The sequence below is a fragment of the Cydia fagiglandana genome, chromosome 13, assembly GCF_963556715.1.
Source record: "Cydia fagiglandana chromosome 13, ilCydFagi1.1, whole genome shotgun sequence".
Lineage (NCBI taxonomy): Eukaryota > Metazoa > Arthropoda > Insecta > Lepidoptera > Tortricidae > Cydia > Cydia fagiglandana.
In genome coordinates, this window is record NC_085944.1 from 1,108,807 (window position 1) to 1,128,390 (window position 19,584).

General features: G+C 35.5%; 1 protein-coding gene across 1 annotated transcript in view; it reads left to right on the top strand.

Moving 5' to 3' along the window:
- Positions 1–1,972: 1,972 nt before the first annotated feature.
- The window catches only part of LOC134669976 (protein halfway), a 50,373-nt gene continuing 32,761 nt past the window's right edge, over positions 1,973–19,584 (top strand). The window contains exon 1 of the mRNA XM_063527621.1: positions 1,973–2,332. Within this exon, the coding sequence (XP_063383691.1) occupies positions 2,303–2,332 (30 nt within the window). The 5' untranslated portion in view covers positions 1,973–2,302. The remainder of the gene's footprint in view (positions 2,333–19,584) is intronic.

The following is a 19,584-nucleotide window of genomic DNA, read 5'->3' on the forward strand; positions in this document are numbered from 1 at the left end:
AAGGCTATAGTACCATAGACCACATCCATACGCTGCGGCAAGTTATACAGAAGACCGAAGAGTATAACTTACCATTATGCTTAGCGTTTGTGGACTATGAGAAAGCCTTCGATTCGGTGGAAACATGGGCGGTGCTTGAGTCTCTTCAGCGATGCCATATTGACTATCGGTACATCGAAGTGTTGAAGTATTTGTATAGTAACGCCACCATGTCGGTCCGAGTACAGGAGCAGAGCACGAAGGCGATTCCATTGCAAAGAGGCGTAAGGCAGGGAGACGTTATCTCTCCGAAACTGTTTACTGCCGTAATGGAAGACACCTTCAAGCTCCTGGAATGGCAAGGACTTGGCATCAACATCAACGGCGAATACATCACTCACCTTCGGTTTGCCGACGATATCGTAGTCATGGCAAAGTCGATGGAGGAACTCAGCATGATGCTTGATGACCTCAACCGAGTTTCACAACGGGTGGGCTTGAAAATGAACATGGACAAGACGAAACTTATGTCAAATGCCAATGTTGTGCCCATCCCAGTCTCTGTTGGGAACTCGGTACTCGAAGTTGTTGACTCGTACATCTACCTAGGACAAGTAGTCCAATTAGGTAGGTCCAACTTCGAGAAGGAGGTCAACCGCCGAATCCAACTCGGTTGGGCAGCGTTCGGGAAACTACGTAATGTCTTTTCGTCCGACATACCTCAGTGCCTCAAGACGAAAGTCTTTAATCAATGTGTGTTACCAGCGATGACTTACGGCTCCGAAACGTGGTCTTTCACTATCGGCCTCATCTCAAAATTCAAAGTCGCTCAACGAGCTATGGAGAGGGCTATGCTCGGAGTTTCTCTGCGTGATCGAATCAGAAATGAGGAGATCCGTAGACGAACTAAAGTCACCGATATAGCTCACCGGATTAGCAAGCTGAAGTGGCAATGGGCAGGCCACATTGCGCGCAGAGAAGATGGCCGATGGGGTCGAAAAGTGCTCGAGTGGAGACCACGGACTAGCAAACGCAGCGTAGGACGTCCACCCACAAGATGGACGGACGACCTTGTTAAAGCCGCCGGAAGACGCTGGATGCGGGTGGCTTCCAACCGGTACGAATGGAGGTCCAAGGGGGAGGCCTATGTTCAGCAGTGGACGTCTTATGGCTGAGATGATGATGATGATGATTTTGTAACAAAATGCAAATCACTTTAATATTAAATTAGTGATGGGCCGTATCCCGTATTCCAGTTAATATTAAGTATCGATATTTTATTTTAATTATTAATGTAATAAGCTAATAACTTCTCATAATTATATATGTATGTACTGTATATAAGACAAGTCTTGTTAGAAAGTGCGGACAAGACAATTGTTATATTATTTTATTAGTCACCGATAGTAATTCATTACGACATTGTTATAAAAAGGTAAGTAAATGTAAAATAATTATCTTTGAGGATCATTTGCTTTGTTTACTAAGCATTTTATAGTTGTGGTTAATTTTATTATTTCTTATATACAATTTAAAAATGGCAACAGAATATTACTAATATTTAATTTTATCCAACACATTTGTATATTTTCAACTGAACAAAAGTTATCTGTTGGTGCTATTCTCGTCTATAATAAAATAATGTATATAGAGGTCGGCTCACAAGCTGACCGCTGACCGGCGTTATCACCGCCGCACAACCAGGGAATCCGGATACCTGCGCCGAACCGACCGACACACATCCATCTCCCTCACACCAAGCACTATGCCCTAGGAACCGGCACCCAATACTCAACTGCCCTTTTGTTTTGCGCTAACATAAGAAACCCTTTAACCGCCGTCTCGCTCTTTAACAAGCGTTAAAAGAACAAGCACGCTAACGCGTCGACTCGAAACTTACGCAAAATACGCAATAGCACACTGATAACTCGCATTCCGTCTCTCTCGCTCATCGGCAAGCGCTACACCAGTATACGTATACAAGAGTGGTGGTAAACTATTCGCTTTTGTGTAGTTTTGCCAAGTCGGGGACGGTCCGAATTAGACCGACTACATGTGGTTTGTTGTGCGAGTGTCAAAAGTGTCGTGAACTTGTCGATTTAGCGCTCGAAAGTGTGTAAGTGTATCGCGTTTTGTATAAAAAGTGTGTAAAATGTCAGATGTTGCGCGGCGCGAGTGGCGCGGGAACGCGGCATTTTTTAGATTCCGATAGGATTCGAAAGTTGAAACCTGCATGTTTACGAACGATGCATTTGTACGTGTTTAAGCGTTAATTTTAGTGCGAAGCTGTGATTATTTTTATCGTGGAAAATCGTGTGACAATATGAGGCGTGCCGGATTGTGTATTTTTGACGTGAGTATTTTTGAGCATAATAAAAATATTTTTTATGAGAGTCATTTTAAGTTAACTTCAGAAGATGTACAGTGAAGGGATTGGATGATTTTTCTTTTAGAGGGGAAAAATATTCTAATAAAAGTAACAAATAATCTTTTGTGATATAATTATAGGTATGTTGGCTTCCTGTGTCTAAAAATGTTTGTTCAAATATAACCGCTATCAGGGTGCGTGTATGAATTTTTCTGACAGAACAAAGAATTGGCTCCATCCCAGTACATCTGTAACCGTCAAGCATAATTACTATACTATACTAATAATAAATTCAGTAAAATAACGGTTATGGTAATAGGAACAGCAGTTTATGTATTTGTTTACCGCTGACACAATTTAATGTTCAGAACAGAGGGAAAATAAATTATTTAAAATATAGGAAAAATGTTGACAGTGTGGACACTTAAGTATATGCCATTTAAAAGGGAGTTAATAAAAATAGGATAGGATGTTTTAATTATAAAACATGCGGTTTCCGCTAAAGCACTCCAAAAATAAGGAAATGTTTTTGGTGCATTTATGTGTAACTTACGACAGAGTAGGTACACATTAATATGATTTATTAATTATTTAATTATAAGCAAAAATGAAGTCTGAGGTATTAACTATCACTCTATAACTCATAGTAGTTAGGTAGTTTAGTTTAAACTTAAGTATCATTCTTCTTTACTTAAATTATTTCTGCTTAGTTAAAATATTTCAACAAAAGCAGTTTTAAATGACGCATCATCTACGCAAATAATAATATGGATAATTTCAATTTCGAGCAGGTAGTGAGGTGAGTCAAATTTAACAGAACTCATCTAAGTATAAATACAACCAACATAACGTAGGTATTGTAGGTAAGTACCTACATAATTTAATCGTCTATTCATCGGAGGATATAGAAGCTGTGATGTCGTTCCGAGAGGCTGAGTAACAAATTAACAATACACAATGAATATACGTAAATAGTTACTCGTGGCTCTATTCCCTTTGATTCGCTGGTCAAGCTGGATTTTTTTTTATATAAATTAAGTACCTAAGAAGTACATTTTTCTAAAATCCTGCACTAAACCAACTGTTTTTGTTTAGCCCAATGTTTGACTGGTGAAAAACCACGAGGCGTTAAGTTCGGCATCTGTACTCTTTTTTTTGTTGAATTGTGGAATAATTTTAAAATTTTTAGGGTACGATATGTGCCTTATTTTCTTTTCAAAATTCACAGAAGATGAATCACCTTTCTTACATGGACAAGTTAACAAAAACTTCAACACCTATCGAGTATACATATCAAATAAATTTATCGATATCGACATTCATGGAGGTAAAATCACTTGTCGAAAATGAGTTTTTTTACTTTTTTTTTCATTAATCGATAACGATCGTTCGTTTTATAATCAATATCCCATTAGAATATTAACGCAGTTTAATTGTAATTAGAATTGTTCGACTATTCGTGCGTTAACTGCGATGTTGCTGTATTATTACACGGAACGTGATTATATTCCTACATGTAAGTTAACGAGTCAAGATCACGTTGTTATCGGCCAAAAAGCTATTTTGTATAGAAATTCGTGACTTCATCGATACCTACCTAACAGATGTTTGAACTGTTTCAATTCATTGCTGCAATTCACAAATCTTATCATAATTTCAGCATAATTGACGGACCAGAATAACGATTGCTTCGAATAAGTTTAAGCTAAGGGTAAAAATATAATTGATGGAACGCTTTACGAATTAGGAATTTACGAATATTAGCTATCTCGTTATTTTGATAGCACCTGGCGGTCTAGCACTAGCATTCGTTGCGTTCTCGCGTGCGAGTCCATACTTCAAGTCCCGCTTGATGTATGAAATCGCGCGCAAGAACGCAACTCATGCTAGACCGCCAGATCGTCATAAATTTACCTGGCGATAGCTTGCTAAGTTAAATATAATCTATTAATAACCAATACACATGATGTGACTCAAGTTCTAATTATAATAATTTTCAGTATTGTTTACCTTTTGACATCACTCATTCATCATTATTCTGTGACATCATATCGATGTCATTGAAAATATAGTCCTTAAAAACAATAAGAAATATTTATGTTACTGTAGCGAGGTCATTTTAGAATAACAAAATAACTTATTACAATAACAATAGCGGGCAAGGCCCAAGCTGCCAGTGGTCAGGGCCGCAGAGAGAGGAACCGTCGGACTATCCGCGTCCAAGACTACCGCCTTGTGCATCTGACCCTTAATCTCTCGTTTTTTTTTAGCATTTGAAAGAACTTGCAAGAAGGTAAGCGATCATCATGACCATGTCTTTTAATTGAAAAACGCTTTTTAAAAATCAAAAACTACTTATTACTTATGAAAGCAGAAGAATATAAATTATCGTATTTCATAATTGTTACATATTTGCCGTAACTTATTTTTAAAATGTGTTTTTCAATTAAAAGACACATCAAGATTGTTTACCTTATTTCTAATGCTAAAAAAACGAACTATCTTAGGTGTTGTGTTGGTCGAGACTCTGTGCGGTGAGATCGTTCGCTGAGACGACTATCGGAACAATTGATCGTCGAATCAACATCTCACATGGTGGCTATCAGGGTTGCTCATACCTAGATTAAAAAAATAAAACACACCATTATACAATAGTAAAGTTAATAGATTCTACTTATGTAATTTTTTTATCACACAGGTTAATGGATAAAAAAATCCTTTCATACGGATAATCGGAACTCTAAACTTTAAGTATTTTTTTTACACGAGATATGTAGTGTCATATCTTATTGTTTTGTATGCATATAATATTTTTTACTTAGTACACTATTCTTAGTTATATTCACTCCACGGTCAAACAGGAGCTATCAGAAATAGAGTTAACAGGGAAACGGATGGATATGATCAAGCTAATTGGGATAATTGAGTAACAGCGGCCATCGCTATTACTAGTCCGAGCAGACACTTGCGTGCTATCTGCCCCAACATCACACAGACATGTATCCAGTTAGACCATCTAAAAATAATATTATGCATTTGGAAGTCGTATCAATAGCCATTTTGTCTATGTTAGCACATGAGTTAAATTACATTCTATTCCGAATTATACAAAAAAAGGTTAAGTATATCTAGATTATTTTCTAGATACTTGTATTTTTACATGTATTAGAATTAAAAAAAACAAAATCAGATATCAAACCAAAGAGAAAAAAATAATACCTACTTATTATCGATAATTTGTGGCCCGCCACTAGTTCATATTAAAGTGACGAGCCGAGAAAATTTCGGGTTAGATTCAAATGATAGGCACACATTTCTAATGTCTGTAGTCTGTAGGTACACAGGGCAATAAACGTGCCTAAGTAATGTTATCTGTCCTAGATCGAACACACCTGTGGTGATGAGGTTTGTAATTAGTAAAACACAGATAGGACTAGGTACAAACAAATTGATTGTGCCGTCGAGAATACAGAGCCAGGTGTGGTTTTTATACTGGGGTTGTTAACCCATTCATGGCCACGAACCGCCGAGCGTACACAATACGCCAGGCCACCATACAAATCGTTTTTAGCTAAAACGCATGACTCAGCTTATGGGTCTCGAGCCTGGCGCGAACGGTAAATAAATCGCCGCTTATGAAGCCGGCCAGTTGGACAGCATTATGCAACATTTTTACTAACCACCGATTTTCTGTGGATATCAAAAAAAGAAACTAATTATTGCAGTTTGTAGGAGTGAATATTTTTACTTTCTACAAGCGTTTAATGTCTGACCAAGCTAAGTTGGTAGCAAATTGTATAGCCCAGCCTGTGCATGTGTTAATTTAAACGTCATAATTTCATATATGTATGACATTTAAATTACACTTAGGTACTCAGCCTGTGCTATCAAAATCGCTGCCAACTTAGCTTAGTCTGATTCTATTTAACTTGCCGTGTTTTTTGTTGTTGTTTTTTGGGGCAAATCTTGGAAGTTAAATTAGAACAGTTTCCCGATTTAGATGAAATTTTGCATACGTATGTAAATCGAATGACAATGCAATATTATGATGACATGGAGCTGATCTGATGATGAAAACAGGAGATGGCTATGGGAACTCTGTGATAAAACAACGCAAAATACGAAATCACTAAACAGCACAGGAGGAGTATAAAGTCGCCAACGAATAAATCGTGACTAAATAATATTTTCCATGTTACTCCAAAATACATCTCTAATTTTCAACAAAAACAATATTTAAGAAAAAAATTAGAAGTCTGTTATTAAATAGTTACGCTAATGCAAGTTAGTCATATTTAGTTTAGTAATTAGCATAGTATTAAGCATGAAGGTATAAACATTTAGGTATAATTGGGTGTATTTCATTCGCCAACAAACTGTTTCGCAGTTTGGCGAAGTTTTGTAATAGTTTTAAGTGTTTTTTGTTTATTAGCAATAAATTAAAAAAAAAAAAAAAAATAGGGGGGATGGGATGAATCACATCTTGAACTCTTGTGACAAATACCACATGAAAGATAATACCGTCGCCGCCGTTCGGATGCATTCCTTGTTTATTGTCCAAGTGTGTCCGATAAGCTTACACCTGGTCGGTCATTATCTTTGTTTTGGTAAACGCTATTATATTAGTAACAATAGAGAACTTAAAATGTATTATAGTACTTACTCTCTAATCTGCCGTAGGAACCACGATGTTTGAAAAAATTTGTAAATATTTGTCACAAACTATTTGTTATACAATACATATTAGTTAGTGGTGACTGTTTCAACCGCCTTGTTCTATATTGAAACGAAAAAAAAATTAACTTTAACATCATTGTTAGTAGGTAATTGCCTAAGATACAATACAACGATCACCAAATATAATGACATAAAAGTACAGTGGGAAAAAATCCTCGTTGCCTTACCCCTCATACAAAACAAAATATTATTATACTACGGCTTGGTTCCTACAAATTGTTGCTTACCATCATCCAAACAGTAATCAGTTGTAAAATGGTACAATATCAAACAGCTTCAACATGAAATAAGCTTTAAAACCAGCCAATAAAGTTTATTTTAGCCTGCTACGGAAACATTAGCAGTTTTTACAAGTAGCGCCAGGCCACGGTGACCCATACCTTGAGCCCTGTCAATAACTTCTGAAATATATATATTTATTGTATTTTTTCAATATAGATTTTTCTGTTTGCTTGCATCGCATTATGTATCTAGAATTTCAGTATATTTACTATATTGGACTGATAGTAAACCAAACTTGAATATTCGAGACCCTGTTTTCATTTAAAAAAAACGTGTTTATAATTTTTATCCTAATATGCCTTATAGAAGTGATTGTTAGCTTATATGTTACTTACGTTATTACATCAAATTACGTTTCGTTTAAGTTTAAATCAGAATTTATTCAGGACTCACATGTGAGTCACTGGCCCTGCGGAACTGTTTGAGCATGACCCATACGCTGAGTCGCTGGCCCTGAATGGGTTAAATCGCCGGCAACCAGTTTTGTACAATATCTCAGATGTAATAAAATTACGAATTTATGAGGGTTTAAAGTTGAAACAAGCTTTTGTGCATTGTGTATTTTATTGCATCCTTGTGTGATTTTGTGATGAGAGTGTTACGTAACGATTTCCTAAATCAAATTTATGGTTGGTCCGAAATGATAATGCTTTTTCAATTTTTTTTTCTAATAACTTAAGTTAGAAATTTAGTTTTTTTATGACTTAGTTTACTATAGAACTATAAAATGTTAGCTGTATATTGTGTACCTATGTATATTTGATCCTACAATAAACTTATAAACAGCTAACAGTTTGCTGTAAAATGACATTGTCAAAATACATTGATAAAAAAGAAAGCTAACTAAAAATATTTTTATAGACAAAGTATATTTAAGTATATACCATAGTTACTGGAAAGAAATGATTTCATTTCATTCATAAATAACAATAACACGAGTGTCACAAGACACCCATCTACATGACATGAATTCGCTGTCAGCAATCATATTACGCCGTGATTCAATTATCTCGTTGACCGACGAACGCGATGCACTCGTCCTAATTACCAGTTAATTACTTTACAGTTAACACTGGTAGTCTATTTATAAACGACCAACGTTTTATGATTTGTTCTGCGGATACACTTTTTGTTTTTTATCGATAAAACGATGTAGTTTATGATTTCGCGTCACTTTTTTTCTTATTTCTCTTTGAAGTTTTTTATTGATCGTTAATTTTTATTTATTTCCTATTAACTAAAAACATAGAACAAGGGACACCAAAGAATAGACGCCAGGGATGAATCACGGTAAAAGTAGGCCGGAAATGAGATGACCGGAAGACTTCAACATTCTCAAGAGGAGAGGCTTTAGATTTGCCCAGCTGTGGGACAGTAAAATAAAACAAAAATAGGTAATAATCATAAAGTGATTACGATTAAAACTATTTTTATTATTCTTAAAGATAAAACAATTTTACCAATTAGCGTAGCATCTGCAATCATTTAATTAATGCAGTATCATTAAATATGTTAATATCAACTAATAATAGACTGGCCAATCCCTGAGTGTAGGTACTAAGTTATGTAACACTCATTACCGCTAAGTATCTCCGCCAATAGTCGTGGTAATTAGCTAAGCGTACACAAATAAATCTGCTAAGTGAATTACACAGTCAGTATCTTGCCTTGAAAATATGTAGGTACTTAATCAAAAAGTAGTTTGCATTTTATCCGCCCTTAGCATAGAGATTATTACATATAACAAATACATTTCTGGGAATTTTCAGAAAAAAAGTATACCATTTACCTAATACTCACCGCTCACCTACATAATATATTTAAGTAGTTCATCAATGTAGCTAATCACTAACAATAATTAATTATTAAATTATAACTAAATAAAATAAGCTACGCGGCTTTTAGTTTAATGTGTAACGATAAAAAAAAACGAACAAAAAACAAAAAGTAATGCTTATATCGCCACGATAAATTATCTGTCATCATATATTCGTATAACAAATGTCGTACTAAGTGAGTATAATATGTCAGTTGTCGGTTTCAAACAAAAATGTATTTTTATCGACAAAGTAAGTACCTACCGTGACAGCAATTTGAAAAAAAAACTGGTTTGGTAATTAAAAGGGTATTTAAAACCTACTCTATTATTTAGATTCTATTCTATACAATAGTAAATTACAGATTATTTATAGTGAATACAATAGAGTTATTTATCGCCAAGGTTGAGTCTTTCAATTAACTATAACAATACCGTTACAATTGAGAATTATAATCGATAATATTATTAAATTGCACAACGGGACTTAATCGCGTACCTATTTAAAATTAGTGTTTTATAATCGATAAATAAACAAAACTCTCATGAAATGATTTTGTTTATTTTTTATAAAATCTACCGGATCTTATTTTGACAATAAGTAATTTGGGCTTAGTTGAGTCTACCTGTGACCACGATCTTAAAAGTCACGTTCCAACGAAAACTTAAAAAAAATCCTTATAGATACTTTATTTACGTATAGGTACATAAATTACATGAAGATGACTGTACCAACATAACTCACCATTCCTAAAGTTCAAGTTAAAAACGGCCAGTTGTGAAACAAAAGAGTATTGTGTGTGTTTCGCAGAGTGCGACTGACGAAGTATTCTACCATAAATACATTTCTATAAAGTCTTATTTCTATATGAAAACCGTAGTCACATAAGTCGTTTCAGCTTCAGTAATACCTGTTCATTGGAAACAATCGGCTCGAAACGAGCGAGCGCACGTTATAATTATAGTAACTCGATATTAAATGTGTTGTAAAAACTAGTGCTCAACAGTAGTTCACATGGCTATGCAGTTGGCTATTGGCATTAGATGATGAAATACTTTTTATTAACTATAAATAGTTATTTGTTTTACAAGGGGGCAAAGTTGTTGTTTAACCCCTCGTGCTAATATTGATACCCGAGCAAGCGAAAGATTCCAAAATTGAACCACGAGCGTAGCGAGTAATCAAACCAAATCAAATCCAAATGAATGTTAATAAATATTTATCATCCAAAATCATCATTTAAAAGTCAATTCTACCAGAAAACATAAGGAAACAACTCAAAATTTGCATTTGATTACTTTGCCTCACATGTGAATAAAATGCAACTTTGCTATCAGTTTTTGAAGTGCAAAGTAAGCCTTTCCGAGCTGGTGTGGTGAAAAAAAGTTTATTAAATTCTGTCATAGCTGTTGTGCATTGGTCATTAAAAATCCATAGTGTAATATAGATACCATGACAATATCGTAAAAAATATTGATCGGTTAAAACTTGACATGTTTATTATTAATTAGCGTGTTAGTAACATTTCACACTAACATGTTAACTAAAAATAATAATATTAGTCTATTATACAATTATATACTTACCGTTGATCTGCGTTGATCACAGTAAACAAGTTGTCTGTTAAACACAGAGAGTACACACTTGTACATTTTTTAAATAAAAAAAAACACAACGCAATTGTACATTACGTATTAAAATAAGTATAAAATTTTACATGATGTTTCTGAATTTAACATATACATAAACGATAAATGAACAAAGAAATTGTAAACATAATACATATGTACAAACATGACTCATAATATCTTTTACAGTAACAATTGCAAATAAATTCGAGTCCAAAATATCAATAATAACGTTTCTAAAAATAAAACTGCTGATATTTAGTTGTTCCAACAATTATATAACTAGAATACAAAGTATCGATACGTATTTATTACAGTTGCACGTCATTATTCAATTCAAAGCACGTTTGACTGACGATGACGGTATTGACGGTTGTTAAAATACTTGCCAAAATAATCATGGAGAACTTATTTACTTAGACTAGAGTACCTACTATGTACCTACCTTTGAATAAGTACTTGTACAAAGGTATTATTATGTATATAAGTAATTATATTTAATGATGTGGTGAAAAATATAAGATCATCTTTAAGCTTATAGCAACACACATGATACCTACTCACCTTGCCCAAGTCGCTCACAACTCATATTGGACATATGTTGACAAAACCGCTTTAAGCTTTCAAATATTGACCACCTCTATGTTTGCAGATCGCATCAAAATGCGAAAAGCACGTATTTCTTTCACGAATAGGTAATTATGCTATTTTAGACCTATTTACTCATATGTAGACGGGGCGGGTGGCTAGTTACCGTAAAACGGGGTGAGTAGGTTTCGCGGGGAGAGTTGGGTTATGAATGGGGAGAGAAGGTTTGAGAGGGGGGTGAGAACTGCTACAAAAATAATGTATTCCAATTTAAAATGGGGCTATAGTAATACGCATAATAAAAAAAATCGATCCAACAATCTTCCAAAATCACCTTTGTATGAAAAACCCTCTCACCCCAAATACGAGGCACTACGGGGTGAGGTGAGTTTTCCTCTTTATCGTCAAAGCTATGAAATGGAACTACCCAAAATAAAATACAAACGTCCGAACCACTTATTAATTATATACACCATTCAGTTTCCACATGTAAAAATAAAATTTTATCGAGGTTTGAAAGTCAAATTTCACCCAACTCACTCCATTTTACGGTACTTATATATACAAGGTACTGGTAGGGCCGACCCCCAACGAGGGGTAAACAACTAAACATTTGGGCAATCGAACAGAAGTTACGATCTGTTTGTCCAGTCGACAATGTCGACATTACGTCAATTTAGGTCGCCGAAGGTTTTCCTTAGGAAAACACTCCACCCACGGATCATATATTGAAATATGGTCCGTGCTCCACCTAAATATTGCTACAGGTATGTAAGTGGCTATAATTGTAAAGTTAGCATCAAAAGTAGAGGATCTTCAACTGGGTCAAACATTTGAAGAAATTACAAAATCAAAAAAATATCTTAACGGTTCTGTCAAGTAATAAAACTATTGAAACGTATTATATCGCGTATATTGAATACATACTACAAACCGAGATAAACGTACTGGTGCTCGACGCGGTCCCAGTACATGTCATCTTGAAACTCAAGTCATTGTCAATAGAGCAAGGTGTCATCTATTGGGCATTAGCATGTCGAGCACTAGTACGTTTATCTTACGTGTACAAACGTCTCAAGTGTAAAATTTAACCCTCATTAAAATATAGCAAATAGCAATTGACTACAAGTGTGCCCACTGCATTTTTCTTCTACCTAGCGTTATCCCGGCCTTTGCCAGGGTCCGCTTTCCTACTTGCCCACTGCATTATTGTCACGTATTGTACAGGGACATGTCACCAGCAGTTTCAATAGCCGTTATTTAATAGGTATTTGTTGGCACCCGGCGAGCACGGCGGGCGGTCCTTGTAGGCGATAAAAAACACCCAATGAACACCGATCAAGACCTTGTCGGGCTATGCTCAGTGTAGGGTTCCGTAGTTACCCATCCGTTACAATAGGCTGCCTTCCTTCGACGGAGCTATTAGTGGGTATTATGTAAGTATATTATAATAAGCAAAATTAAGCCCCTTCGTAGAACCTGTGACGTCACAAGAGCTTTTTACTAACAAGAGAAGAGTTGCGCGAAAACTCAACCGTTGACACAACTGAAACCGATCATGTTCGCTATTTCATTGAAAGTCTACGAAGATTTACTTTCACGATGTTTTTGTTTCTAGTACCCTACGGAATCCTAAAAACGACTAATTGAACTTGAACAAAAACTTCTTGTAGGTATCGATGAAATGATAAACTTTCGTAGCAAAAAACTATCATTCCGATGGAAGCGTACTTATACTGGCTCTTTCAAGTTTTTTGCAATGATAGGTCTGTATTTTTTTCTTGAATTCAATCTTAAGTTCTTTCTTTCTTTCTTATCTAAGTACCTATTAACAATTTGTAAAGTCTCTGAAGTTATTTTAGGAAGTTTTATGGTCAAGAAAATATGTTTTACAAGGAACATGATGTAGTCACGATTATTGTTTATTGTTTGACATAATCGTTAAATCTGCTTGACGGCGCGAAAAACGAATTTATGATTCTGGACAATGGTTCCTAACCTTTGCAATATTGTTGCGCCCGTGATTGCGTTTGAAAACTAAGTTTCACTTCAGCAGCTTGAACAAAGATACTTCGCTGCTTAAAAACAGTGAGCAAAATCTCAACACGAGATCAAAGTTACTTACATCTCGTGACTTACATATTTTGATTCTCATGCTACGCTCAACAAACTAGATTAGATTCACGAGCGTATCGAGCGATTATAGAATATTTCGCTTGTACGGGACTCAAAATAAGCACGAACAATATCAAACTTTGCTCTCTTGTTGCACTAATACCTGACTATTAAACACCCAATTTAAAATTAATCTAAAATAGAACAATACCAATACATGTCAAACACGTTCACTACTTCAGTTAGTGCTCTTTTCGAATACCGTAAAACGGGGTGAGTAGGTTTCGCAGGGAGAGGTGGGTTATGAATGGGGAGATAAGGTTTGAGAGGGGACTGAGAAGGGTTTTTAAGGCTACTGCTACAAAAATAATGTATTCCAATTGGGGCTATAGTAATACGCATAATAAAAAAAATCGATCCAACAATCTTCCAAAATCACCTTTGTATGAAAACACCTCTTACCCCAAATACGAGGCACTACGGGGTGAGGTGGGTTTTCCTCTTTATCGTCAAAGTTATGAAATGGAAATACCCAAAATAAAATACAAACGTCCGTACCACTTATTATATACACCATTCAGTTTTCACATGTAAAAATAAAATTTTATCGAGGTTTGAAAGTCAAATTTCACCCAACTCACCCCATTTTATGGTAATTGAAATTAGAATATGAAGATTTATAGGGTTTTCTGTATTTTTTTGAAAGCGTATTAAGTATTCTACAGGAAACATTGAAATTGTCTTATATACCATGGTGCTATATAGACCAGCGGTGGAACAAAAATGGGTTTTGATAACATTAAAGTTTTTTCTTTTTTGATATGTTATTGTAAGCATGTTAAATAACATTCATCTAAAAAGTTAGAAAATTTTAGGTGGAGCGTTCGGCCATATTTAAATTTTCAATTTTTGCTAAATAACTATGTAAATATAAAATTAAAGTTACAAAAAACTTTAACATATTCAATAACACTTTAATTTATTCACAATATTCGGTTTTTAGAAATCTGGAACAGCTGCTTTCTGGTGTACGTAAAAACAGGAATTATTATGTAAATACAGAATTAGAGTAGCTGATATTGCAAAATTACGATATTATCTATCAACTTAGTATACATGTAAAAAGTTAGAAATGTAGACAATGTGCTTGTCTAGATATTGATTTCTCGTTAAGCAGTATAGCCAATATTGAATTAAAGTTTGTAGAGTTAATATTACACGGTCATAATAAAGATCTTACTTCTCACACAAAAGATTAGAAATATAAAATCACGGCGACACTAAATACTGATACGTAAGTATGCATTCCGAGCTTATATTAAGTTACATTTCAAACGCGCGGCGTTTGCGCGCGCCGCGCTGTGCGCCGTGGCAGGAGGCAGCGATCGACGGTCGCGGGCTAGCGGTTAGCGCGGTGCCCTTAAAAATACGCAAAGCGTTTATAAAATTATTATCAATGGTAAATAGTTATTTTACACAGTACACTAATGGAAACTTACCTTCCCTTATTTATTTCTATATGTACTAGGGATTGCCCGCGGTTTCGTTTACGTAGAATTCGTTATCGTGTTAAGTATAGAAATAATAGATACATTTGAAAATTATTTTAGGTGCATTTTCATACAGATAACTACCCTTGTTAAAGTATTCTTCAAATTCAATACACAGGTGTCATTTCAATATAATTTTGCTTAATTTGGCGCTTTTAGGTTATAAATGACTAGCGACATACATTTTATAAGAGCGATCATCTCCGATAATATTTACTTTATCATAAAATCAATTTCAAACTAACGTTATTCAATATTTATCATTTTAAAGTCAATATTACCAACCAACTGATCCAATTTACCTACGGTAACAACTCAAAATTTGCATCAAATTAAATGCCACTTTTCTTATCCGTTTCGAACAATCAAGAGGGCCTTTACGAGCTGATGTGGTGAAAATTTTATTTAACCTTCGTCCCTTGAAACCTTCACTACGCTCAAGGTTCAACTTTACGAACCACTCGCTCCGCTCGTGGTTCAATTTTAGAATGTTTGAATTTGTGAATGTGCTTCCTGCCTCGCACAGCCAAACTGTGGAATGAACTGTCCGATACGACCTTCAAACCTTCAAAGACCCCCATCTTAAAGGTCGGCAACGTGCTTGCAACCCTTCTGGTGTTGCGGGTGTCCATGGGCGGCGGTAATCGCTAACCACCAGGTGATCCGTCTGCTCGTTTGCCTCCTATTTAATAAAAAAAATTGTTTCGCTTGTTTGGGTATCAATATTAGCACGAGCGGTTAATCAACAACTTTTCCCCTTGTAAAACAAATAAATAAGGTAGGTGAGGTGCAGGCATATGAGGCCCGGCGGGTAACAAGGCCCAGCATTCAAAAATAGCAGTTGCTCCCTATTATTCCCAATTATTCTGAATTTCTACTTGTTGCTAAGAAGGCCCACTGTCAGTGCAGGTAAAAAGGTCTAGTCCCGGGCCTTATTGAACGTATGAGATGAAATATTAGATTAAAATATTTTAAGATAATTTTCAATATTTTTAATCTCTTATTAATAAGGTCGATTTGAAGAAACTTCTATGAAATTATGACTTATAAATAACACTTGCACTGTGTGGGCTGTCAAAATTGCTGCAGACTTTTCTTGGTCTAACTCTAATATTTTTTAACTTGCTTTATTGACCTAAAGACGTTTTAAAGAATCAAAAAGTCTAATAACATTGAGGCACTTATACTTTTTTAAGGCAGTAACTAATTACAAGTGACTTTTTTTTGTTAATACATAGGTCGGTGGAATTTCCATGTTTGGCGGTCCTCCGCCTTCTCTTTGACAGCCCGATACGACACGACGTTGATCTTTTCCTTTATTTGATCCATGTACGCTCTCCTTGGTCTTCCCCTCTTCCTGTTTGCTTCAACTTTCCCTTCTATGATATTTTTGATAAATTCGTCGTGTCGTATCAGGTGCCCAAGCATTCTTCCTCTTCTGTTGTCTATAGTTCTTAACAAACTCCCCCTCTCTCCTACTACATAGGCCACACTGAATGTTTTGCATTAAATTATGAATTGTATATTTAAAAAAAATACAGGCTTTTGATTATGGAATGTGACAAATGTTGGCGACAAATCGATCGTCTTTTGTTTTTAATGGCTTGTCAAAGTAAGTCAGTGCGTTGAACGTGGCTTTAACGCGAAAATATTTTTAGAGCTATGATTTTGTTATGATTTTAAAAGTTCGCTTACTCCGCAAGAGTGTAGTGCTTGCCTTCAAAATGCTTTTGGGATTGAAGCACCACATCAGAGCATCGTGAGGCGTTGGTATGGTGAATTTAGTAGAGACAGTATTATTCTAGGTAATGATTTTCGTGATGGTCGACCGTCCACGGCGATCATTCAAGGAAACGTGGCTACTGTGAGACGACTCATTGAAGAAAACCCACGAATCACCTATGACGAAATTTGAGGACAATTAGGGATAGGTTCAGACAAATACAAAAGATTTTACAAGAATATTTAAAAGTCAGGAAGCCTTGTTGTCTTTGGATTCCTCACGAATTAACTTCAGTCCAAAAACAGGTACTTTTTGACTGGTGCCGAGAAATGCTGCGTAAGTATATGCAAGGAAGTTCAAATGCTGTATATAACATCGTTAAAGGAGATGAAACCTGGATTTACTGCTACGATCCGGAAAAAAGGCATTAGTCCAGTCAATGGGTCTTTCGAAGGTGACAGGAGGCCCATACAAGTTCAACAAGCCAAAAGCGTTGCCAAACATTTTGATCGTCTGTTTTTTTTAAACGCGACATTTTTGTACCGTACTTTTAAATAATAAAAGAACGTTAAATACTGAGCAGTACACTACCATTTGTGTGCTCGCAGTCATTGAAAAAGACCGCGAGAGACGACCGAGAAGCCGCATCCTCCTGCGTCATAATAATGCGTCCACCGATACCGCAATAAAGGCAAAAACATTTTTTAATTACGAAAACGTGGAAAATGTCTCTTATACGGATTATAATCCAGACATTGCACCCTGTGACTTCTATCTATTTCCCAAAATTAAGGATTTAATTTGGGGTTTGACATTTAAGACCCCGGATAAGGCAGTTACTACGTTTCATCACCACGTCGAAAAATTGCAGTCAAGTGATTGGGCCTCATGCTTCCAAAAATGGTCCGAGCGAGTGAATATATGTGCATAGAATGTAAAGGGAAGCATTTTGAGTATTATTATGGTTATAAATGGTTTTATTCAAAAGTTACGGAAAAATTTTAGTATGCGTAAAACCTCTTCGTTAGTTTTCTTTTCTTTTACGATAGAATTGCGAAAAATCGATATTTTGCAACAAGTGACGAATTTTAAAACACGGTCAAAGGGAGTGTTTTAACGTGCTTATTATAGCACCGGTGTCGTAATGTAGCACCACATGTACTGTAAAAATTATGTTAAAAGATAATACTTACTGTTACGAATAAATATTTATACTGTAAAAAAATATCCCACCAAACACATTTTCATGTAAATTTTGTTGCTAAGACGAAACCATAAGACTAGCACTGTCAAAAAGTTGTCAGATCTCTTGTCGAGCCAAGCTTCAAACTCTACAAGCCCTAACTTCACTAACTCTACACCTTAGTCAAAATATGTGGCTTGACTGTTTCGCTACCGCCACATGGGCATAAGGTGAAAAATTTATTAAATTCATTATTTTTAGGGTTCCGTACCTCAAAAGGAAAAATACTGAACCCTTATAGGATCACTCGTGTGTCTGGCTGTCCGTCTGTCACAGCCTATTTGCTCCGCAACTACTGCACCAATAAGTTGAAATTTGGTATACACATGTAAGTCTATAGCCCAAGGACATACATGTAAAGTAAATAATAGAAATTCAAAAAAAAATATATATATATCAAATGAAGGGGCTCATTGTAAGAATGTCAGATATATTTATTCATAATTTTAAAATAAATAGTTTAGAAGTTATTTAAGAAAATACGCAAAAAATGACCATTCCGCCCCCCCCCCCCTTATCTCCGAATCTACTGGGTCTAAAATTATGAAAAAAATACACATATTAGCTCTTTTCCTATAGATGACAGGAAAACCTATTAGAAATGTGCAGTCAAGCGTGAGTCGGACTTAAGTACCTAGTTTTCCGATCCCTACGGGGTTTTAAAATTGTGTAAAGTACAGAACCCTTGGAACGCGAGTGCGACTCGCATTTGGGCGGTTTTTGTATTATACTTACATACAATAGTTCTTGTAGAAACGAAACGGCCAAGCCACTCACTTTTGGTGTAGAGCTAGTAAAGTTAGAGGGCTTGAAGAGTTAGAAGCTTAGCAAGAGATCTGATAACTTTTTGACAGTGCGAGCCTTATGGTTTCGTTTGGGCAACATTTTACATCAAAATGTTTTTGATGGGATTTCACTTCTTTTTGTAAGTTGTTTATGACAATCTTCCATCCCCTAATTTAAAGGGTTGGGGGTGATTTAATATTAAAAATCCTGAAATAAGTATCTGGGGGCATCTGTTACACAATGTACTTCTTACTGATTCCCCATATAAACCCTTCACCCCGTAAGGGTAAACTTTGGGGTTGAAATCTGCCTTCACCCCGTAAGGGTAAACTTTGAGGTTGAAATCTATTCTATATCCTTCCCCATAACAATACCTATCTACATACCAAATTTCAACTAAATCGGTTCAGTGATTATTGATTTCCCATACAAAATTAAACCCCATCTTCATCCCCTTAGGGATAAAATTTTTTTGAATTTATTTGTTGTTTGTGTACTAAAACTATCTTACATACCAAATTTCAGCTTCTTAGAGGACTTCAGGAAGTACCCGGTATTGATGATCATCAAGTGAGTGAGTCAGTGACGAAATCGAAGTTTTTAGATATGAATAAAATCTAAAGTATAAGAGCTATGCAATTGATATGCTTAATAAGTCCGAGAACTTTGTTTATCTGGTATAATCCAACCCCAAGTTATGAGGGTTCCAAAAAACGACAAAGCGCTTCGAGAAAAGGTAGATAGTGCCCTTGCGCTTTTCTCGTCTTG